Below are 26,279 nucleotides of genomic sequence, written 5' to 3'. Positions count from 1 at the left end.
ATGTGTCATTTTATGGGGGGGCGGGGGGTATCAGAGGATAAATCTGTCGCTTACATTAAAACAAGGTATTAATTCGATTAATGTTTCACAAGTAATAAAATCCTGAATGTGGCTCATAAGCACCACATTATCATGAGTATCAGCACTTTGAAAAGACTGTGCAATAAACTGTCTATTCCGAAGAAGGAACCACACAGACTTGGAGGAAATTGTCTATTTTAGAGGAGGAAATGTTTGGTCGTGATCGATTGTGAGGTTATCGTTTGTTGCCTGTGTGTGATATAAAAGAGGTTTCATAGTTTCTCAAGAAACAATAAAACCGGTAGAATATTTCGGATCCAGGAGTGGAGCAACACAGGTTTTTCTTGAACTTTTTTAGAAATTGTAGTAATTACTTTTTCCTTTTTCCTTTTTCCTCATGACAAGTTCCTCATGACAAGTTGATTTTTTGATTATTTTGACTTTGTTCCCAATTATGACATAATATCCCAAATGTATTCATGAAATAGCAAATTCATATTCTTGAGGTGACAAAATTAAATTGAAGACAAACATGTAGCTCTATCAGTGTTTTTTTACCAACATAAATTTACATTCTAACTAATGTCAAACTAATTTCTGTGTTATTTGCAGGTTGACGTCTACGATGAGGGCTCATACACCTGCTCCATACAGACCAAGCAGCAGCCCAAGACTTCACAGGTCTACCTCATCGTTCAAGGTAAGTCTCATCCACGCAAAAGCAGTCGAAAGAAAATATAATACATCACTTTCCAAAGCCAAGTGGAAGGAAATTACATGGAAACTGGGTGAATAAACCACATTATGTTTCAAAAACCTCTGCATTGAGAAACATCACTGCACACTGGCTGCAGACATGAATGTGAAAACGTTGGGCACATTCAAGAATTCTTCCATGACATTTACTGTAAATGGACATGTTGTCAAAAAAACAACAACAACTATATGTCACAATCTCCCCTAGCATAACAACTTCTTGTTCAAGTTCAAATTAATCTTAAGGGTACTTGAAAAGCCTTCAGCAGCAATTTAACATTTCAAAGAATAGAAAGTTATTGCATGGAGAAAGCAGGAGAGTTGAGAGGGAAAGATAATCACCGGGAGAGCGAGGGAGAGGAGCTGCTGCAGGATTTGATCCAAAGCCTGCAGGGTGGAGGTTTCTTTCTCTCTGAAGGCCTTTCAAAGGTTATCTTCTGGGTTGTAAGGTTGTAGCTCCTGAGATGAAAGACAAAGCAATGATATAATATCATCAAACTGCTGTACCTGAGTCGGCTGACAATCAGGTGAGTCGGGTTTACCTTTCAGCCGTCCTAACTCTGCATGCGGGTACAGGGGGAAGTGAAATGTGCTGACCATCGTTCGCAGACTGCTTATTACACAGCTAGTTTATTAAGTATGTTGTTTTTTTTTCATTTTTTATTAGCACTTACTTACCACAAAATATCTTAAGGATGTGCCAAAAGGTAAAGTAGGACTAATTATTTTAGTGCCAGAGGAGATCAATTCAAATATAACACCAATCGCCAAGAAAGTGACAAAATAAGCAAGTTCTACAAAAATGTGTCCGTGCTCATGTCTTCAGCAGGCTCGACAACATGTCTATTTAATAAGTCGATAATGTTCACTACGCTGTCACTCAGCTTTTCACAAGACCAGCAGAGTGACACACATCCTGGATGGTTCCAGAGGTTTTCTGCATGTCTGAATATTGATTTCTGTTGGTTAACAGAGCAGAGAGTGGTTCAGATCATTTCGGGACTGGTGCTGCTCTGTTATGAGCTGCGGCACACAAAGGATGATCTCTAAATGGACTAGAGTGCAACGTACCTTTTCACAACAGCAGGAGCAAATCTCTCTTGCATTCAGAGAGACTACTGTATTTTCCTGCCTCAATATTCTGTCATAAACTTACTGTAGATCTTGGAGAACTTGGTTCTCTGTGAACGAGCAAGTTAATTGTACAGAGCAGGGAACACATTTACTTCTTACTGCTGCCTCTTGATGCTGTGTGTAAGAAAACACTGGCCATGCGATGCCTAATGTGCAAGTACCTTCAGTTTCCACATGTGTATAATATTGCATTATATCTGATGTAAGAACAGTGTAAGTGTGGGAGCACACTTGTCTCCGGCAGGGCTATGACCAGTCACATGTTAAAGATGTCAGGATTTCCACAATACACAAACATCTCAAAAACACCACTCTTACCGTCGCCTAGTGGACACGCCCACAACAATCTCAGATGAGAGATGCAGTCACTATTAGGGCACAGAGTAATAGCTTACAGGTCATATCATACCCCTTAAGGGACAGAACATTTTTCAGAGATATAATCTTCCACTTGGGTATCGTTCTAATCGATATCTACTTCTAGCTTTAATTGGTCGAGCACTGCTGTCCTTGCTTGTCGTGACAGCCCCAGTCCTCTAGGGCTGTCCTGGACAGGTCTGCTTATTGTCCCTGGACTTAAAACTAAAAAAAATGTACGCAGCACAACTCTGAATAAAACACATAGAAAACAGCTCTTGGTTATTTTAAATCAAGGCACAAACAATTGTTAGATGCCACTGCTCAAGTTATTCAATTTGTATTTTTATGGTCTGTTTTACTGCATTATTTTAAAATCCTGTTTAGATGCGTCTTTTAGATTGCCCTATGTATCTTTTATATGTTGCCTGCTTTGCCTTTTTATGTCTTATATAAAGCACTTTGAATGGTCTTTTTTAAAGGCTCTATTCAGATAAATACATCTTAACGTACTTGAGTGCCTCAATTAAGAGTGCATCAGCATCCCTGCGAAGTGGGCAACAGTTTCTTACATTTCTTTAGTTCTTCATAGTTTGAATAATCACTCACATTCGAGACATTTGTGTGAGTGCAGTACCAACACCCAAGGCAGGTCATCTTCCATCATAGGGTTGATCTATAAATCAAATTGTTGTTGTCTTACTTTGCATTGAATTCATTCGTCTTAATATGTTTACAGCCATTTGCATGCATTCATTATACGTGTCAAGTAATTGACTCTAAAAATCTGAAAGTAGTTTTATCTCACAAATACAAGAATTAAAAGGCTGCAGCCTGCAATGGTTTATTTTATATATTTTCGATCTGCCTTTTTTTTAATTCAACAGGTTTTTCAGTGTGTTGAGTTAAGAATATGGTGAAAAAAAACCTGAGTTTAAGACCATGTACAACAGAAAAAAACACAGGTTCACATTAGAGAAGCTGCTGGCAGCAAATCTTTGACAGTTTTGCTTAAATAGGTGACTCAATAAAAAAATCAACTATAAATGTAGCCAAATTATCTTCTGTGAGTCATTTTTTTTATTAATTAACTAATTATTTCAAATTCATGTAAGTAGCTGAGGGACCCTCATGTGGGTAAAATCAACCATCTCAACATTTTACAATCATTTAAGCTTGTTTATTCACTTTCCTGCTTAAAATTATGATTAAAATATTTGTACTGCTTAGAATAGTGTTTTTACATTGTGGATTGTAAAGATTAAACAAGATATAAGTTGATTTGTAAAATGTAAGGTGCTGACAGGAGAATTTTGAGTCCTCCTATCTGTTCACATACAAGACAAAGAGAAAAATGGCAAACACGTAATCCTGCAATAAGCAGCCTCATTAACACTCATATTTTTATCTTCTCACTTTGCTGTGTTACTGCGAATATACACGTCATCTGTCAGGTACCCGGACCCACTAATGCACGTCACACAGAGCCGTGTATGTATGTACATTTCACTATATAGGACTGTTTCATCACTCAGAGGATGTTTTCTTCTCCATTTGAAACTTAAACTGAGTGTGAAACCTGACCCCCAGATAAATGCTACAGGCTGTCAGTAGAGGAAGTGCTGCACAGTGTAATTTCACTGCACACACAATAGCCTATACTAGAGAACTTGTCATACAGCTATGAACTGAAGATATCATCCATTAATAGCATTTTTAAAGGTCAATATATGAATTGATGCCCCTCTTCTGGGATCCGTGGCAGCGTATTGCCTCTCGTTCCCAGAATCCATTGTGTCCGATTATTCAGCAGTTGATCATTGGAATGTCCCCACGTCGACTTTCAGAGTTTCCGTCGGCGGCCTCATTTATCACAGCTAATGCGACAGTTATAGCCAAACATTGATTCTGTTGCTTTCTCTCCCTGTTATTTTGCCCTCTGCTGTGCCTCTCAAAGTCCCATTCAATTTTTGTCTTCCATTGTTATGCTCATCTGTTGTATTTCCCCTGCTACGTGGGTGTAATCTCCTCCTTGAGGTTCGGTTCAGCATCTTTCATCTAAATTGCGGTGCAGTGCTGAAGGCGCAGGTTTCTGGCAATTACAGTGAATGTGTTATTATGAGCAAATACTGTGACGCTTTTATTCACTGTTCAAGTGGTCAAATATTGGACAAAGATGGAGAAAACCAGGGAATGTTCAACACTGGATAAATAACAAGAGCATGAGTGCAATCATTATAACTTCTGCTTATGTACAGTTTCATACACTTATTTTTCTAATCTGCTTGTTCTGTAGTCGTTCAATAAGGGAGGATCAATGTGTCTTTTTGAGTGGCTGCTCTATACCCTCACACGCAGCAAGCTAGACTAACCCCTGCAAAACCCAATCAACTCTGTGGGATAATAATTCACCCAGCCTTCATCTTTTAATGGCTACGAAAATGTTCTAAGCATCAAACATTGCCCCTGGTTACGGACCCAAGAGCGGGTTCACATAACCAAAGCTGACAATTTTCTGCTAGCAGGGACAGGGAAGTAATTGGAAAACAAATGATCAGACAAAGTAAATTTGCGCTGGATGAGAAACTGGCGGAGTCGCAAGGCCCAGACGAATGGTACCAAGCAGCAGGGTCACCACACATGACAAGAATCCCCATATAATGACAGGCTTTCCACCCAGATCCAATTTGAGTTTTATGAAACGTAGAAGTTTTGCCGATGGGAAAGCAGGACATCGGCGTGATGATTTGAAGTTTGGAATTTGATGTCTGCCAAGTCTATTTAGATGTGGGAATGTAATAATGAGTTTGAATGTGCATGCATTACGATGCCATACAGCTTTTTTGTACTGTGCTCTCATGTTTTTTTGTGTTATTTGGATTGGATGTTGTTTGTTTGAATACTGCTTTAAGTGAGGTCTGGACATTTTTTCATTTTATCTTGCTATGTTTTTCTCTGACTCAGTAATACTCTCCATTTCACTTGTCCTAAAGCCTTCAGAGACGTATTACAATCGAATACACTTTATGCACTTGAAACTAACATCAGCCCATTGAAACTTACTGCGCTGCATTCTGAGTTTGCTCAAAATTCTAGTTAACTATTCCAGCTTTTGATTAACTAGGAGAAAGTATACTTTGCAGACAGTGAATGCAGAGGGAACAGTCTGTACTTTCTTGCTGATATCCTTGGTCTTTAATCCTGTCTGTAGCTCATATAAACGACTTGGCTGCTATTTATGATACACTCCTAAAGGAAGGATGTCTCCAAATGCATAAGAAATATAAAAGACATAATAAACATTAAATGGCATATTCCTTTATATTGTCATATGCATAAGCTTTACTCCTCTTGATCTAAACTGATGGATTTTTCCCCTTACTGTTTATTTTTAAGCATTATTCTGTCAGAACAGTTAAAGAGCACATTAGCAATAGTTAAGTGTATTTAAACAACTTACATTCAACAGTACCCTGTGAGCCAAGCCAAGATGGGAGCAAAAGAGTGACATGGGGAAATAGGAAACATTTAGAATGGCAATCAGAGGAGCACATACCTCCACCAAGGCCTATTTCAAACTCTCATAAGTCTTCTTAATATGCCATATTTTTCTCACACCATGATCCGTGAATTATTCCCTGAGAAATAAGTTCATATATAGAAAAACACCCTCACTAAGTTGAAGCATGTAAAAGAAAATCGTGGATCTTCCAGCTGATTTGGATTTGCACCGAAATTCAACGGCATCCCTGACCCATAACACATCCATTCCACAAAGTGTCATGGTAATTGCTCCAGTATTTATTGCATTATCCTTCTAACTTCCAGACAAACCAAGAAACTGCCGATAATATAAACTCCCTGGTCGAGGTAATAAATGGGTATTCAAACAGAATAAATCATGTAAGAATCTGCAATTTTAAGTCGATCACTGTACAAATAAACTATTAAATATGTAAGATTGTGTTAAATTATCCCTCTAATTATTACATATTACAGTTTTTGCTGCATATTGAATTCCCCCCTCGGGGGATCGATAAAGTTACATCTTCTCGTTTCAGATTAGCAGTCAGTGGATGTAATACAGATGCATCAAGAAATGATAAGTGCTCACTGGAGACACATGAGGAGATGCATTCCAATTCCAGATGTGAACTGATCAGTACACTGGACGCCTACATTGGGAATGCATTCTAGACATGGTGGAGCCAGTTTGTGAAGTACTCAGTCCACCACTTTGACTACAGACGGAAATATCATCAACTGCTGCATGTTTGTACAGATATCCATGGTGATAAGAGGATTACTTTTCCTCTTTATATTTATGAGATATCTCAACCACTGCTGAATAGATTCTGTTGACATTTGGCTGATATAATCATGTTTGCCACAATATGAACCAAATTACTTTGGGTGGTTCCTTGACTTTTTACCTGTGGTGACATCATTTAGTCTTAAAGTTATCACTTTAAATATCATATCGCTGTTGCTGACGATCTGCATGCTGACAACGATCTGAAGTATAACATATTGACGGACTCTGAATCCCACCAGTGTAACCAACATACACTCTTCATCTGATGTGACTATTAGACCAGTTACTAAAGTAATCGTAAAGCGCATCCGGTGAGTGAGTAAGCTTGTATTGTGTAGGACATCATATCACTGGCTTCAATGTAGCCAAAAGTAAATTAAAAGTATTTTTGTTGAATCATGCATTTGGGGCACAGTAGCAGCTGGATGGATTTTTACATGCATTGTCCTGTTGCTAGTGATTATAAAATGAATGTGTGTGTGCAGGCATGCATGTCTTTCTGTAGGTTTACCAACCTGTGCACGTGAGGTATACGTGTGCTGATTGTTGTCTCTTTATCTACTTATTTTTCACTCCAGTGATGTAGTGCTCGATCAGCTGATTCATATCAGCATTGATCTAATACTCAAATTTTGAATTAAGGCAAAACTTTAAAATGCATTGATTTTGTAGGTAACCTTATAGCCTGTCATTTTTACTGAACAGCAGCGCCCTCTGCAGCCACACATGGTGATAAATTGGTTTGAGCTCCATGTCTGAATGATCAAATTGCTTTCTGAAAACGAAGTCCATGGATGTGTTGAGAGGAGCTCTGACTGTTTAGTCCCAATCACTGAACAAGAACACAACAGATCAGTGGATATTCCTGAACTTCCTGAAACAAGAGCTGCAGCTTAAATACACCAAACTATGTTTAGAATTCTTGATATTTTCAGTTTCCTCAATAAATGTTGGAGATAAACTCTGGATTTTAACTACTTCGAAGTCTACACTTCCGCTTTACCACTACTCACTACTCTTGAACTTGCTGGGCCCGATTCTGACACTAAGCTGCGATTATTAATCAGTTCCACACTTCTCACAGGAGATACTTGCTCACCAAAGTTACATTGAGCAACAACAGACATTGGTGATGAGTAGGAATGAATCAAGCATCAAACTAATTATGAAATTGCTGTTTTAAGGTAAAAAAAAAAGATACATTTTGCAAAAAACTTGGTGTCAATGACCTTGTTTGGAGTCGAATATGGATGTCTGTGCTCCGGACACTTAGATGACACCACAGGAGCAGAATTGAGGCATGTTATGGTTTTTCTGTTGTTTTATTACGTCTGAAGAAGCACTCACCATTGACTTCAATTCTAGTGGATACGGCTCTACCAAGGTTTACAACTGAGACTCCAGAAGTGTTTTGTGGACTCAAACACTTCACCCAATCCCCCAATTGCAGAGTGGTGGGTAGGTAATGGGTGGATTTTCATTTTTAGATGAAATATCGCTTTAAACCATCTTGTCACATTGTTTGCGTTTAAATGGAAATAATATAAAGTCAAAAGCCACGTTCACTGGAGTGTATATTCTGGATAATTTTCAAAACAACATCATAAGTCTTATGTTTCTTGGGCTCATGAGCAGAACCAATGTGGCTGTACAATCCGAATTAGCTCCTAAATCTACAAGTTATTACCAAAACCCTTGTTGCGAGCAGCTTCCCCTCCAAGACAGATGGCATTATCCATTCATAAATGTCACAGAAACAGAGTGACTATAAAGTAGTAGCCAAAGTAAATAATCACGTAAGCAGCTGTTCCCATGGTTGCTCTCACCCCATTTCAATATGGTGTGGGCATTGGGAAGTGACTCGTCTTAATGTAGTGCAGAAACCTGCTGAGTAGCATGGAAAATTGACTGAATTTAATGCAAAAGTGGGAAGTTGTTCATTTTTGGTCACGCAACAAAACCAGACTAATACAAACACAGTCTAGTTATGTCTACACCTCCTGTAAACAGAGAACTCATAGAAAACGTTTGTTTTTTCCCACTTTAAAACACTATCCCCTCCAGCATGTTGGCTGTTTCGACCTTTTATTTTGTATCTGGAAAGTGGCCTTTTCCTTGTTTTTAACAGTATGCGCTCTAATCTCAACACTCACTCTAACCCAGCCCCAGGATACAACCTTTATCCCTCCGTGGCATGACTGAATTTCAAATGAAAAGATAGCAACCGGCAAATGCCTCCTCTTCCACACTTATCCGTCCCTTAATTTCTTCCGTCCTGGTATCACAGTGTGGTGGTATTTAAGCAGCTAATCCGCAGGTGTCTCTAAAGGCGGCCACGTGACTCTAAAGATCACCCTAGCGGGGGGGAGGGGGCAGGTGTGCGTGGCCGTACATATGTGTGTCTGTGTGTTTGCACGTAATCTTCTCCCCTACAGTTCATACAACGGTGACGGGTGACCTTTCAACGGTTATCATGGGACAATCAGAACCTTTCAGCTGTGCCCGAGAAGCCTTCCATCCACTACCCCCCCCCCTCATCTAAAATCCTCCTTCCTCTTTTCTCCCCCCGCCCCCCCTCACCTGCATAGTCATTACACGTGAATGTTGTGGACCACCCCTCGTTTGTTATATTGCCGGGGTGTTCAAATGTCTTGCTCTTACAATACACATGGGCTTACATTGTTAAGAAAGGAGGTTGAAAGACCTCTCATAGGCAGACAAATTGAAAGAGATGTGCAGGGTAAGTGTGAATTAGGTATGGCTATCAATTAATTTTAGAAATCAGCAGTGTGTCTGGCTCTACTGCTGCAGCCCAGCACAGCACGATCACACCCACATTCACATGGCTGCTTCTATTGCCGCCAGCCACAGAGTTCAGACTGCACTCTGTGTGCTGGATGATCCCTCCTCGTCTGTCTGAAACCTGAATGTTAACAGGGATCAATTAAGCTTGTCTCCGCAGAAGAAGAAAACAGTAAACACACCAACAAAATGTCTTCCTCCCTGTGCTCCGTACAGTTGCTGTGAGCAGCTTCGCACTGAAAGCAAAGCCATTGCTTGTCAAGGACATTCCAGCAGCCAAACAGTGCATGGAGCACAGCACTTCAAGCCTTGAACACAATATAGTTTCTGTCCAATGGCCGAGTGTTTATTGCGTGCTATACACCCAGGCTGATGTCACCTAAACTGCAATTTGCTACATAATGCAGAGGTATGCTTCAATTAAGGTTGTTTATCAATATTTCTCATCTAGGTATGTCGGTCTATGGTCAAAGATCAGATGAAGAAAATAAAGATGAATATGCCTCAACCCTAGCAAGTGGGTTGGTTCATTTTGCAAGCTACTGAGGCAACAGCAGGCAACAGTTTTGTAAACAGAATCTAACGGTTGTGTTAACATGGTAATGTTCTTAGTAAATGGATAGTTGTGTTAAAGGAAATACATTTGGGGGAAGTTTTAGCTCGAGGGATGGGTCACAAACATTTAGGAACACTTGGTTTAATATATTTGTAATGGTAAATTCCAAACAGACTCAAGTTGATATTTGTGTTTATTACTATTTTATTATATATTTATGTAGCAACAAGTCATTAAAATAACGAAAGTAAAATCAACCCCACAGTCTCCTTAAGTTAAAACCACCTTTATAGCTACGGCCACATTATGTCTCTCAGAAACACATTGGTGGTAGTTAAAGGTTTCTATTTGTTTCCATACAGCAGTTGGAAAAAAATCCACTGCAAAACCACATTTAAATCCACTAGATGCAGATTGTATTTGGATCTGTATGAAAACATGCATCAATACCAACCCCCTAAATATATTTCCACATAATTCCCTGAGAAATGTAAAAAAAAATCATTATAATTCCTGGATCTGCCTCCTGATCCAGATCCACTCCAACATTTCATTCTCATACGACATCATTTCACAAGGTTCTCTGGTAATCATTCCAGGAGTTTTTGCAAACCTAGTTGAAAACATTGACTTTTTGCTGGAGGTTATAAACAAAATATAGTTTTGTGACGTGTTTCTTGCTCCTTTTCTGTAAAATGAACTACTATGTCTTCATCAGCTTGGTTCCATGTGTGTCACTGGTAAGGCAGTGAATACTTTACAGTGTATGAAAGAACTGTGAGAAAAGTGAGACTTAATCATAACAGTTACATTCCTTAAAACCAGAAGAATGAGGCTGAAGACTTAAAAACTGTGTTTAAGTTGAGGGATATTTCTCTGCAGGTTTGTCCCCAAGAGCAACTCCTCTCCTTTATGCACTGTAATTTGATCTATAGTTAAAAAATAAAGATATTGATCGGTACAGCTTTTAATGCTATCTTGCACACTTGATTGACCATCTCTGAAAGCACTGATGGTGTTTTGCTTTTAGCCTGGAAACATTATCAAGAGGAAATCAAAGTTTGGAGCACTTGAAAAGCCCACAGAAGCACTGGCTTGTGAGAGGGCCTGCAGTCAGCCGCACCATGCACCGACATACCTGCCATGAGCATGATGGTACATAGGCAACAAGACACGCATTCATATACAATAGTCCTCCAGGCACAAGATTGCATGAAGACATCACATTGCCCATTATTCCATATAGCTACCTTGTTGGACGAAGTAGAGGAATAAGAGATGGAGGGAAAGAGGGTGGGAGAAAACAGCCACACACATTTCCCACTGCCTTTGAACCTTCATAATGAAACTGACTCCTTGAAGTTTTAATGAAAGCAACAATTTACCATTCCCTTTTTCTCCCTGGGCTACTGAGCTTATGTTGCTTAGACTGAATCTCTATGAAAAAATAAAAACTGCAGCCTCCTTTAATCTTCTTTATGCTGTCTGCAGTAGGTGCTCTCATGCATTTAAATGGGGCCATCCCATGGGCACCCATGACAGCAGGGGTATTTGCAGGGGATGCAGGTGAGCCACCACAGCCATATTTCACTGACTAACCAGGCGAGCCAGTGGCCATCAGTTCCGACCAGCATCTCCCCCGGACCTATCTCTGATATAGAGGAGTACTATTTCTTTCTCCATCACCTTCGCTCCCCACACGCATGCACATTACTTGTATAGAACCTGCCAGTATCCTTTCCCTCCATCTTTTTCCATCCTCTAAGTGACCTGGGCCTGTCAGATAGATGGACAGCCCTTTGGCACTCCAGCTTGTGAATGGTCTCTTGAAGTGAGATTGAGTGACACGGTTAAACCTGACCTCACCTGCTTTCTCAGAGGGGAAGAGATGAGGTTAGGTGTGTGCAGAGGTTGTGTCAGTGTATGGCTGGTGTGCAACACACAACATGTGGCAAATGTGTGTGGTTATGTATAGATGAATATAACTGCTTGTGATTGCCCTCTGAGAATGTCACTCATTGCAACTGTGCGCTTATTAACATTTGTATCCTGCTGTGGCTTAATAGTATACTGTCGTCCTTTCTTCCATGAGTGCTCAGCGTTACCTTCTGTGTGCGTGTGTGTGTGTGCGTGTGTGTGTGTGTGTGTGTGTGTGTGGGAACTGTCAATCAGCCCCCTTGGTGTTCAGGTCATTCCTACTGCTAGGCCTTGATCCCACTTTATCTCCACACGATGGATAAGAGCACAGAGGCATGAGGGTTGCTCCTCAGGCACATGTCAGCAGTGGTGAAAAGAACATGCTAAATATTAGCAGAAATTGCTCATTTTGAACTGGTGAGAACAGCATATGGATGTTGTGGTCTGTTAATGATTCCAAATGTTACATCAATTCATTTCCTTGAAGTGGAGAAAGCAGCATGAGGAACAATTGCCTTTGTTTTGTGCGCACATAGCATGTGTCCGTGGCACAAGCCTGAACTTCAGACACACGCTGAGAGATATCTGATTTCAGAGGCTTCCTGATGGCTCAGTTGTAGCAGGCTCAGCGCTCCGAAAACCCATGTGGATTCAAACTACTTCCCTTTTCTAATTCTCTCAACTGTCAGCAGTTTGAAAAAAGAAGTGCAGGCCTTCCTGGAATAGGAGCAGGAGCCATGCTTTTAGCCATGCCAGCAGCCTAGCTCGTGGGATGGCCATGTTGGCTTGTTGGTCTGTCGGTCACAATTCCTCTTTGATCTGGACTCAATTATTTCAACAACCAGCAGATGGACTGCCTTAAAATTGTGTAAGGACGGATTATTTATTAGAATGTTAGCATGAACTGCTTTCAGACATGCACTGGACTCCGCAGCTCCTCTATGTTTTCTCCGCAGGAGGTGCATGTGTGAACGCAATTCTCAGCATTTTATCCGTAGGTCCTGTCTGAATACGGCCATAGTAATGTTAGCTGTTAGTTCAAAGCACCAGTACCTAAGCACTCAGTCTCAGAGTGCTGCATGCATGGACTGATCTGAACTGAGACAGTAAGACATGTTTATTTAATAAAGCACCTTCCACAGAACAAATTGACAAAGTGAATAAAAAAACTAAATCATAATCACAACATAAATGGGCTACACAATAAATGTATGCTATAAAAAAAGAAAGAAAAAGAAACAGAAAGACAAGAAAAACAAATTGATTCAAACATTATATTATTAACAGTGAGACAAAAGCCAGTGTGAATAACTAGGTTTTCAGTAATTTTGAACTGCTTTGTCAAATAAAGCACCAAGGTCTCTGAGACTTGTCTGAACGGCCGGAGAAAGTGAACCAAAAGATTGATGAATTTGGGAAGCTGTAATAAGGACCTGTCTTGTTTGTTTTCAGTTTTAGCAATTGCTTGGCCATTTAGTCTTTGATGAAAGTCATATGATCATGTAAGTCTAAAGAGACGTGCAAGATATCATTTTGAAGTCATTGTGTATTTCATTTTTCAAAAACAAATTGCCTGACATGTGCCATGTGCTTTTCATGCATTACATACTTATGCACATCCTCGCTATCTCCTAGTGAAATTACTTGGCTGCTACTTCTGCCAGTGCCCACTGCCCTGCCAGATGTCTGGCATGCTATTTGGTTGGACCATATTGCAGCCAGCGCTTATGCAATGCTTTACATACTAAGTCTTGTGTGTGGGAGGGACGTGCTAAACACTTGTCTTGATGAGCAAATGTCTTTTTGAATGTCTCTTTGATGGATCGCTGCTTTAAAACAAATGCTGGGCCAGTATTTGATTTAACAGTTAGTGCGAAGTGATGTAAATGGTAAATGGATTTGTATTTATATAGCGCTTTTCTAGTCTGATGAAGACCACTCAAAGCGCTTTACAGTACAGTTTCACATTCACCCAGTCACACACACATTCATACAGTGCATCTACTTGCAGCACTTTGTTATTCTATGGGGGGCTATTGAGGGTTCAGCATCTTGCCCAAGGACACTTCGGCATGCAGATGGTTCAGACTGGGGATCGAACCGCCGACCTTCAGGTTGGAGGACGACCACTCTACCCCTCAGCCACAGCCGCCCCTGAATTCTTGTCAGAAATTGAATTGTATTAAATGAGCAAAAGTGTAACACCAGTCTAGTAACTTTCCATGAAGTGACTACAGTCTTGGTATTGCTTTGTTTAAACCTATTCCACACCTTCTCTTTAGAGGCACAGGCGTGCACTGTAATCAGAATGGAGGCCCTCGGAGAAACTAAAAATACACCCCACTAATGAGAAAAAAATTGCTTATCACTTGTTAGAGGTAAAATATTTATGACTCTTCATTACAATATGTCGCTCTCTACTGCATAGGCATCTCATAGCCAGAGTTGCTGAGTATTGTCAAGTGTGTCCCTCTTCCCGGCACTTTGATGCATGGATTTTATGGAAAATATTTTTCCTTGAGGTGTGGTCTTTGAGAGCAATGGTCAGCTGCTGCAATGGCCACTGTGGTAAATAACATATCGGTCCTTGGAACAAGGAAACAGTCTCCCAACACCAGCCACTCGCTCATTAGATTGCAGCTCAAGGCAAAGCACAGAAACGGAAACTAGGGAAGGAAGAATGAGAAGAAAGGAGACAAAATGGTGGTGTCAGCAATGAGGTAAGAGTCAAGGAGACAGAATGGCAGGAGACAAAGAGAATACAGGAAGTGCAAGGCAGGATGGGACGGAGTAAGAGGCTTAGAGATATGGAGGTCATCCCTATACAAAGCGCAAAGAGGAAGTTGAAAGGTAACGAAAACTATGCTGCATTCCATTGACCTCGGAAGCCATAAGTCAGAGGTGGGACTGTCACTCACAGACTGGGATCCAGTTTGAGTTAGAAATTTAGTTTATTTCACAGGATGGGGGAAGTTTAGATTTAGCCATTGTTAGCAACCAGTGCCGTGTCTGGTTGAAATGGGATGTTCTCTTGTCCTGTGGTAATGCAACAGAGCTACTTCAGTAGTATTCCTTATCATTAGTGAGTCCTCCTCAACAGTTATACAATCTACTATCATTAAAGGCACTGGCAGCACATCACGGCGACCCTCATTCACAACCTTTCAAAATAAGAGCTCTGCAGTTAAGCTCCATATAAAGGACGGCAGCAACCATACAAACTTTGTGCTTTACTGTTTAGACAAATTGCCCAGCAGGAAGTTCTTCTGTGAGGTTAGGGTTCACATGTGAGTTGATGATATGGTGATATAAAAGTCTACAGACTGAAGTTACATTGCCCGCCTCTGGCCTGCTATGGAGCGCTGATCGCTTATTTATTCAAATTTGATTAAAATTGAAGGTATCGTGTGTCCAAATCACACCAAATACTGCACTGGGTGAAGCTGATTAGATGAACGGTTCTCAAGATATGAGCTTTGCAAACAGACAGACGTTTGTGGAATTAGTTCTAGTTACCATTATTTATCTGATACAAACATTGTAGAAACATGGACAGATAGAAGATGGACAGTGCAGCAGTACAGTGTGTTCAAATTATTTAACTAGACATAAATAAGACTGAGCCGCTAATCAACATCTGAATACAGCTTTGACCACTCTTGTGTCGAGCAGCCATCTTGGATTTTGAGAGTGGAGTTGGTGAGGATGTCGCATCTTTACGAGTCACACATTTTGACTTCAGGGGCCTTTCCATTTGAAACGTGCTGGCAGGAACTTTTCTGACTTCCCAGTAAAAATGGAATGCACCGTGCCAACCACAGAGACTAGAGGACAGAAAGTGGGATGGTGAAGACACCCTTTCTATCAGCCAGCAGAACAGCATCAGCAGAGCCGCTGTAAGCTCAGTCAGATGCTCTCTGTGTGTGTGTGTGTGTGTGGGGGGGGGGGGTCTCCAGCTAGGGTTGTCAGGTGTGTTTTACAGCTGCTCACAGTTCTTATCACAATGAGAATAAACAAGCCAGTTGAGAGTCGACAGATCTACCAATTTACACCAAAATAATGGTGGCACTTTGCTCTCACATTTTCGAGTTAATGTCACACTCTACAAGCTGTGTAAACTCTGTCTTTACCATTGGTTTTCCCAATTGGTTTTTTTCTCGAAAAAACCCTGAAATCTGAATAAAAGGTAAAAAAAATTATACATCTAAACAGCATGTTTCTTCTCAAGTCTAATTAACTGCCATGCCTTGGTTGTTTTGTGAGGGCCTATTACACAGCCGTTCACCCTTTCATAACCAAAAACCTGAGGATCAGCCATCAAGCACGTCCCATGTAAATAGGGGTCAGTTTGCAAGATATATTATTATATAACATCCTGAGCTTTGCAGAAGCAGGTTTGTAAAATTAGAGCCAATATAGAACTTTGATCCATTATTTAAGTGCAAGTTTGAAAAAATATCCAATGGTGGCCTGTTTGAATTTGCAAAACCAGTAAGGCTATTCATGGATTATAAAACATCAGCAAATCATAACTTTTGAAAAGCTAGAAACAGAATATGTGGTATTTTAATATTAAAATGATTATTTAAATCACTATTTAAGCACTTTGCAGACAGCGCTCAGCCTTACAGAGGAAAGAGAAGAACTTCCCTGTGACAGCTTTTGTTTGGCCTGGTTGGTGTTGTGAACACACTGTAGTGAAGTGCTCACTCAGGCACTAAACCGTGCTCCCTGTGTTGTGTGGATCAGGAGGGAGGAGTGCTTTAAGCTGGTTATTGACGAATCACATCACAGACAGCCAAATGTAGATCCATAAAATGGACTTGTGGGTTCTTATCCGGTTTTTTTTATGTGGAAATTAGTTAGCTAACAAGTGGTAAAAGTAGATTCAATAAAACTTAATTATACTGATATGAAAAAAAACTAGATAATTTCAGTGACACAAAATAAACTCAATTTGATGCCAATTACAAGAAAAACAGATGAGATGTTGGAATTTAGCAAGTTGTGTTGATTTTACCAGCTGCTGAGTTTTAGAAGAAAGTCCTTTTACAAACTGTTATATAGCCCCAAAACTATCAATAATCTATTTAAAACCAAGTAAATTTTTGTTTATGAATCTGAAACAGTGAAAACACATGTCTTGGGGAAAAAAACATATTTTATTCTGGGTTATACACCAGCAAACAGACTTTATTTTCAGTACAGTAGTTCGATCTTGAGAGGTGCGTTGCTGAACATGATCCTGGGGAGTGCAGTGTCAATTGTAGAGGTTTTTTGATGTGCCGCTATAAATCATAAATCCCACTACTCCATTACAATATTTCGTTGTTAGATTGTGAATAGAACCCATTACACCCATCAGACTATTTGTGTTACAGTGCCAGGCTTCAAAAGACAGGTTTTGTGTCAAAGCCATTATTATGACTGCAAATCTATCAATTCACTTTCACTTGAATATGTTTTGAATCTGCTGCTCCCTATTTTATGCAACTTACAAAGTACACATGTGTATTTACACTTGTATTCCCTGATAAACAGATTGCTGTTGTTGTCCTCTGTCCGCTGTCTCTTGCACATTGATCCCATTGACCCTTTGTCATTGGCCTGACACTGCTGAGAGTCTGCCAGTGAGGCTGCAGGCTGAAATAAATGGGGAACCTCTTGGACCCACTTTCAGGTTAAAAGTTAATAGATGCTCACTGGGGAGAGATCTGCTCTGGGGAGGGATCTGAATTGTGAACATAACGCACTTATGTATCATTGAACCCACACGGATATACACAGTAACTCTCCTTATTATAGGGTGTGTTTTAATCTAGTGAATCGTAACGAACGGGGGGTGCAGATCAGGTACTATTGATTTGTGGGTGCTGATTGCTGGTTCGACCTCCACCTAACATCGTTTAGACTCTAAATCGTTTGATCCTCAGAGGCTCTAAACTTTAGAGCCTCTGAGGATCAGAATTATGCTGAAGGACAATCTGAATGCCACAAGTCAAGCTGTTATTTGATCCCTTTTAATGCTGGAGTGAATAATGAGAAAGTACGTTGCTGCTCTGAACTTTTTGTTTCACTTTGATTTTACATAATCAATAAGATACTGTATAGGTTAACTCGTCTGTAGCAACGAGACAAATCTAAATCAGTGTACATGGACAGTTTTTATGTTAAAAGATCATCTCTTGAATATTCACTTGTTAAGTTAAACCACCACAGCTCATATAGATTTAAAACTTTTTATTTTGAAAAATAATTGGTGAATGTGAAGCTGATTTGTACAATTTTAAGCCCTCAAGTAATGTTTTTTATTGCTATCACGAGGATCAATTATTAGTGTGTATAAATTTGTAAATTCAAGAATAAATACATACTCAGGTCCAAGAGATTTTTTAAACCCCACTGTATATATTATTACTATGCAGTTTTTCTAACTGAAACAGCAACAAAAGAAACAGGAGAAGCAAAAGACTGATTTGCACAGCACCTTTGACTCTTCATCAGAAGTTAAGTTTCTGCTGAACCAGCTGAGACTTGAAATAGCTCTGGAGAAAGAAATAGGAGGTGACGGTGGTTTCACACTGGGAGGAAAATGGGAAGTCATGGGGCATAGAAGGCGTCTAAACTGAGCTGTGTACTTATATTGGGTTTTGTTGGGGGACTTCCAATCTCCAATAAGCCTTGTCTGGACAAAGTGACATAATGAGGGATGGTATTTGGAAGTGGGGGAGCAAAGGGCATGAAGTTGTATTAAACAGTAGGAGAGATGGTACCTGGAGAGGGAGAGGCAGCCATTGCAACAAATATTCTATAACCTTGGATTTAGCTTGTCTAACCATCTTTGTTTTTTCTCATTATCATGAGCTGTATGATATCATATGCCTCTAAATCATCTGATGGCCTGAATGCAAAACCTGCTTAGCCTTTTGGCAAGCCCTCCGCTCTTTGTGAATGCCAGACTTAAAGTACAAAGCCATTGCTCTTGAGGAGGCAGAGGATTTACAGAGGTACCTCGGTTAGGCCAAGATAAGAATTACAGCTTATATTGAATATATAAACATAGACATTTTTCATAAGGGCAAGAGCTGCCATTAGTTCGTTTTATGGGGGAGAAAAACACTATCTGTAGCATTTTCTCATCGTCGACCCTCCCTGGCTGCCTGTGCCAGCTTGTTAGCAAAAAGCTGCAACATTTCTGCTTTACACCTCTTGTTTTCCCTCTGTCCATGCAGACACCAATTAGATATTTAGGTGATTCACAAGTTGCCACCCTTGCGGGCCCTTATTAGACAAACACCTCTCAGCACAAATTGAAAACACATCTCGTTAATTAATCACCTTGGTGCGTCCAAGTAATAGAAATGTATCTGGTCTCAAATGGAGAAATGTCTCCTTCACAAAAACACAGAGAATACCTCTGCTTTCGCTTCCATCAGTGCCTCCAGCAGACCATTGTCAAATATCCGGTATTTCCTTTGAAAGTTTCGCCAGCATATTGTTTTTTTGGGGACAGCGGGGAAAGTTGTTGGTGTCTTATACTCTGTCATCACTTCTCTTTCATCTGCCTTCTCTTCTCCTCTTCTGCGTTCACAACCGCAAAGAGTGCGTGAGCCGGGATGGGAGGGGAAGGGGCATTGCCAAGCCACTTGAGCTTCTTCTCCTGCAGCTGCAGAGTCAGCCCACCAATCAGACTTTTGCATTCTCTTTCCTTTTAATTCTTCAGAGAGTTGACTTAACCAGTTAATAGAAGTCATGTTACTGAACTAAACTGCTCCTCTAATAACAAAGCATCCTGGCAGGGTCGCCTACAGACCACTGTTCGCAGCCTGATGCTGTGTGCTTTTGATTCATACATGAAATTTTGCCGATCATCCAAGCTTTGCAATTTGAAATGTCACTGATTCACCTGCATTAGCACAGATGTCATTCAGATATTATAGGTTTGTCACTTTAGTAACTGCAAACAATAGCATTGGTTTATTTAAAATCTCAACAATGTTATTACAATGACCTCCCTGGCAAAACTTTTTCTTGCTTTTATTTAATCGACGACTACTGATGCTGGTCGGGATTTTCGCGACGACTACTGATGATGTAATAGCTTTTTGAAGTGCCGTCCAAATTCGTAGAGGAAGATTTCTACCACTTCCCCTTGTGAGTCTGTTTCAAGGAGCACGATAACCCTTGAAAACAAGGGGCAGGTGTAGGGCCAAGGGGTGAAATGGGATTGGGCCTTAGATTTGATGGTTAAGTTGCTAGGGAATGCAATCCTATCTATGATAGATGTAAAAACATGCATGTGTGAGTTTGGCTGCAGGCAAAATGTGTGCACAGCAGTTGTGTTCTACGGATACATCATTTAACAAAGCCAATATGAATAACTGAAGGGATCAGTGGTGGCTATAAACAGAGTGACGCAGTATGGGGATATATACGGTCTAAGCTACAGAAAACTAAATGTGTATTTATGACTGTATTGTGCACATGCATACAACTGTTTGTGTTCGATTTTGAAGTAAGAGTACAACCAACGGCTGAGCCACTAGGCTTAGTGTTAATCTAAAGAGATATTCTTTATCAACACAAGCACATTGCAGACATTTGGAGATGTGGCACAGATTACATTTTGCTCTTTTCTTCCCGTTCGTAGCTCCTCTTCCCTCTGGCCTTTTCCTTCCCCCTCTCCTTCAAGTCTTTCAGTAAACCACATTATCTGTAAGGGTCCAATTTTTTGCAGCAGATTTATTGGAGATGTTTGTGTGCGAGTTTCTTTCAGCCCTTGAATGGTCGCAATTCTATGACTGTTGATCGCTCCGTTTCTGGAAAAAACGATTGCCTTGTGTGGTCAAGGTTCACGGTTTCATCAACTGCATTCGTCCAACGACCGAGTTCATCTGAGCAGGCTTTTCAAAGTGGACTTAAAATATGTATTTGTTAAAAGATATTAGTTGTAATATTATATTGTACAAACATGTATTCAATTATTTGTTTGTCAACATATTTTGCTTATTAATGTTTGTTATTTTCACTTTCATACTAGAATATTTGCTAAATTGTTGTGAACAGAAATCCATAAGGTCAATTCAATACTTAAAAATCCACATCAAAATAATGGAGCAGTGATGGTTTGTATTCATTATTTTAGAAACTGAAGTACGGACTACATTCCTTTAACAATAATTCAGTTATACAATATTTGAGGCTGTCACCCAGTGTCTTGGTAGGTAGAATGTGATTGTCCCAAGTCTTGCATGAAGATGTTTTTCTTTCTTAAACAGACACCTCAATAAAGTGTGAGGCCTTATAGAGTCAATTACATTTTCCAAAGAGGCTCAGTTTTCATTGCTGTTTGTCTGACTGAAACTCGGTGCAAGGAAGAAACCACTATGTTTTTGAGCAGATTGAAACAAGAGGGAAGATCCAGTCAAATTTGTCAGTAGACAATCAGCCATGTCAGAATTCTGTACTAAGTCTTCTAGTTATTAAATAATACTGTTTAGAATCTGTTACACTGCAAATATATTGAAGTTCAAGTCATTTTGTACAGATAATACATGAGCAGTATATATATACAGCTTTATTTCTGTGTTGACTGTCAGTCTGTGATTGCTTTCAGTCTCACCTGTTGCATCTCCCCCTCTCCCTCTCTCCCACATCCCTCACTCTTCATTAGCTACAGCTGTCCCTCTCTGACCCTCTGTTGCCTCTTCAGCTGCCACAGCAGCACCGGTTCAAGCCTGGAAATGTGCAAAACAAATGAATCAGATAACTAATGGTGGCACTAGTCAGCTTTCCTGCGTTTTTACCATTTAAAGTACTTGTTTTCTGATTACCCACGGTCCAGGCTGCACCTCTTCAGGGTGAGCCCTTTTGAGTCTGAAAATATTTTTTTCATCTAGACTGTGGGTAAAAACATTTAACCTCCGAGGCGACAAATTAGCATCGACCAGTTGTATGACTTGTCTCTGTACGGAAAAGCCAACAACAGCCATTCCTCCCACGCATGATGATGTTTTGAAAGTACACAGAGAGGAGGAACTATTCAAAACGGGGGTGGCAAATAGGGTCTGAGCGAATCAATTTACTTGCCAGAGGAAGGTGTACAATGAAAATATACCACTTGACAATAGTACAACAGAGAAATCCATACGTGGTGATCAATGCTGTCGAAATTCAATGTGTGGGAAACACTGAAGAATGAAGGAGCAACTACTAGATTACATTTCCTTCCTCCTCACATTCTGCAGAGTGGAGGCCTCGGCAGGCCAGATGTGTCCCATGTGCGGCCCGTTGACGATCACTGCCGATCACTGACGTACATACCAGTTACAAGCAGCAGCAGCAGCATTATAGCACTGCAGGGGCTTTTTGAAGGCAACACTATTCCGCCTCACAGTCACCCTGGTTGCCAAAAAGATGCAGTTATCGCTGCGACGTCTGGAGGGGCAGTTTTGGGCTGACCTTGTTTTATAGAAAGCAGGTAATTGGCAGCAACGCTTCTCAGCACTTAAAGCTAAAGAGCTGCGAGTGCTATCTCCTGATTATCTTCTTATGGTTCCAAATTAGCGGAGCATAATCGCACGCCTCCTCTACACTTGCTGCCACGTCACTCCTATAAATGTCGCATTGAGAGCCAGTGGGGGTTAAATGTAAAACTGAGCCAAATGAGCCAAAGGGGAAAAATGGAAAAACATGTTAAATAGTGTACACAGACAGTATGGATGATTCATGGGGGAGCATTACTTTAATGCTCATATAAAACCGTAACGGTGCCTGTGCTATGCTTGTAAAATATATCAAAATGTTTTATTTTGACTCTGCCTCTTGTTTTGTGTCCATAAACTCACAGATATGTTGTTGTTTTAACCAACACACTGTGATGGGACAAAGTAACAGAATGAATTTAACAGTCAAAGCCCAGAGCTGTTTTTGTTGTTTATGTTTCCTGTCTGTGTCCCAAAGAGCGGAATTGAGTTTGGCGTCGTAATCCTTGAATTGTAATGAACAGTTTAGCTTGAATATAAAGCAATCTGACAGAGTCCAGGTGGGCAAGGCTGCATTCTGATGTTACCTGCTGCCTTTCCTGCTTCTGTGCAAAGGCTAATTTCATGCTCAATACGCCTGCAACTGACCAAGCAGGAACGCTGGCGTATTTTTGATACATTAGAGAAAAGACCACCTGGGATTCTAAGAAATGGAAAACTGAAGGGGTGCATTGCATAGAGGGAGAGTAGTGGGGAAATGTGTTGCATGCGTGTTAAAAGGTTTTGATTTGAGGTGTAGGGCTCTTGACAAGATTATTTCCTGATCTTGAAATACTTTTTCTGTTAAACTGGAAGCTTCTCTGGCAGTCTCTTTGTGTGTTGGACATAGCGGCAGTCTCTCATTCACCAAGCAGCAACGATGCATTTATTAATTTTTGATGATGATGTTTCCATGTGTTAGCTCTCCCCTGTGATTTTAGTGCATGAGCATATGTCGAGTAAATGGGATTCACCATATTGTCACATGTAAGCATAAGCGACAACAACAAGTTGCCCTACTATACATTAATGAGAACACTGTTTACCATATAGACCTATGTTTATCCTAATGAGAATTTAGGTACATTAGCAGATGGCAAGTAGGAGGAATTTACCACACATTAAAATGTATGCAATAAAGACAAATAATCATACTGGCAGCACAAATATATAAACTGATATAATCCCATATATATCATTTTAATAATTGTTTTTGCTTTCTTTCACTGGTCGCGTGAACAGTTCTAGTTTGGTTCATGTAGTCCAATCCAAAGATAAAAGTTTTTAAACTGGGCCCCTAAGTTTTAGTTGTGGCCCGCATCACGTGGACACATTAACCAAGAGGAGTAGAGATGAGGGTTCATGTAGTGACAAGAAACTCATGATGCACTGATGATGCAGGAAATGCAATTTCGTTGCATTTCCTGCATCCTCAGTGCATCATCAGGACCGGCATGGAAAATCACATTCTGTTGACTGACAGCAGGTCAGTTTGCTCTTCGTGTTCTCTGGTGTTTCGAGTGTCCTGGTGCTATAGATGCACTGTATGATTGTGTGTGTATGTGAATGGATGAGTGTGACTTGTACTGTAAAGCGCTTGGAGCGGAAAGTTCTGTATGAATACAGTCCATTTGATTTTTTTTGCCTTACTGGGAATCCTAAAATTGGTCTGTTGGTTTTAGTCAAATAAGCAGCACCAGAGGCAGCGATTGAAAACAGACTGAAGCCCTCTCTTCATGAGATTTCTGCTAGATTCTTGGTCCACAACAGGGTTCCATCAAAAGTTTGCACACCTAAATCAATCAATCAATATTTATTTATAACCCATATTGTATAACCCATATGCAAAATGTGCACCATCCTCTGCCCTTATCCATTGAACCAACAACTTAATGATTAAAAAAAAAAACCTTGAAATAACTTCACACAAACTTGAATTGTATCAAAATCTGAATCTGCGCTTTTTTGCCAAGTTGGTTCACACATACAAGGAATTATGTCCAAGCATGAACGTAAGAATATAAAAAAATATATATATATATAATATAACACAAAAATATTATGAGCTCTAGAAAACGTATGTTCAATATGTTGTAACCAAAGAAAAGGGTTGTGCAATATGAGCGATAAGATGTTTGCAATTTGAAGTATACACCATATCAGCGTTATTGGCAACGGAAAGTTCAGGTGTCACGGCCACATAGGGACATTAATTCAGTCCAGTGTTTGGGTCCCAGGCCTTGTTGATGAGTCCAGCAGCAGTCGGGAAAAAAAGGTTTTTGTTGCATGAGGTTTGGATCCTGATGGCCGGCAGCCTGCAGCCAGAGGGAAGAGGCTTTAAAAGTGTCTGCCCAGGGTGGGAGGGGTCGTCCATGGGGGTACAATCCATCACCTGCATGGATCTTAGACCTGCTGCTCCTTCATCCACTGCTCCAGTCATCTGATTGTTTGTGTCCAGCCTGCGTTGATACTGAACACTGGCAATGGAAATCAAGTGCAATATTGTCCAGATATGGATGAAATTTCCATATATATTGGCCTGGCTATTTTCATAACACAAACAGACATATTAATTGCAGAATACTGTCAGGAAATGATGATTCCATAGTTTTGCAAGATAACTTACTTGGCTGAAAATACTAGTTGATTATTTGTCATCCAAAGTTGTTTTTGAAGTTCATGAAACCCTTTTACCTAAATGAATAAATCTCTACAGCCATTACACACAATAAAAAAGGACTTCTTAAGCGATAACAGATGAAAACACTGGTGGACTACTTGCATCTATAATGGTTAGTCCTTACATGTGGAAAAGCCCTATTTTCAGATGCGCATAAGGGGGGTGCAAAATGAAATTATGTGAAAATACAGGACTATCATGCCAAAAAAAGATTGCTAGCCTGCTAACAATAACATGCTAATGTTTTGAGGTTGTTGTGAAAAAAGTGACCATAATACATTGAAGTGATATTAAACTAAGATATTAAAACCATTATCTTAATTTTTAAATCCTTATTAGTCGAGAAAATACTAAATTTGTGGGTCTCCCAGCTTGCCAGTGATTTGCAAGGCATTCTGGGTACTCCCTGGTTCGAAGTGAGTGTTGGAAAAATGGCCTTTTGGAGGGGTACAAAGCCCTATGCCTAAGCCCTGCCCCTCTGTCCCAACATGTATTGGGAAACCAATACAATGTCAAACTCAATCGCAGATAGGGCCAAAATTATAAACTGGGACTACTTGGATGGCCAAACAGGGTCAACATTTATTTAACAGGATAGACAGGATGTTGGATAACATTCAAAAAGAAAACATATTTAGATAGGCTGCATCCTTCTCTTATGTACATGTGCCAGTGCCAGATGTTTGTGTGGGATGTCGTTCATCCTCATCACGGAGAAAAGCGTGTGGGTGAGAAGGGGGCGCTTGCTCCGTGTGCATCTAGCCGGGCATTGAGCAGCTAGTGCCCCCCGTGCAGCCTGGATCTTTGTCCAGAGCAAGATGAAGAGAGAAAGACGGAAGGAAAAAGAGAGAGAGATAAGCCTAACAGACACGATGAACTTGAATGGGCAGACACTGAGATCTCTAGAACGCTGGAAAAATAATTTAATATCGTAAAATACTGGGCGAGTGAGTAGAGTGGAGAGGAGCACTCACTCCATCTTTGTGCTTCTAGCCGGGCATTGTGCACCGTGGCTCGGTCTATGGAGCTTTTCTTTCACAAAAAAAAGTGTGTGTCCCATTTACCCGCCACTTTAGATAGACATATGATATTTTATTGCGGCCCGGATACAATTTGGGCCTTGAGTTTGACATGTATGGGCTAAGTGGTAGGGACAAGGGGTGAAATGGGATTGGGCCTTAGAGTCTCCAGTTCCTCTAAGATCTATGTCTTTGGACT

At 40.3% G+C, this 26,279-nt stretch overlaps 1 protein-coding gene across 1 annotated transcript in view; it reads left to right on the top strand.

Moving 5' to 3' along the window:
* lsamp (limbic system associated membrane protein) overlaps positions 1-26,279 on the top strand; it is a 200,735-nt gene that overhangs the window by 131,106 nt on the left and 43,350 nt on the right. The window contains exon 3 of the mRNA XM_061073695.1: positions 634-721. Coding sequence (XP_060929678.1) covers positions 634-721 — 88 coding nt within the window. The remainder of the gene's footprint in view (positions 1-633; positions 722-26,279) is intronic.

The sequence above is a fragment of the Limanda limanda genome, chromosome 6, assembly GCF_963576545.1.
Source record: "Limanda limanda chromosome 6, fLimLim1.1, whole genome shotgun sequence".
In the NCBI taxonomy this organism is placed as follows: domain Eukaryota; kingdom Metazoa; phylum Chordata; class Actinopteri; order Pleuronectiformes; family Pleuronectidae; genus Limanda; species Limanda limanda.
This window is presented reverse-complemented; position numbering and strand designations above follow the sequence as displayed.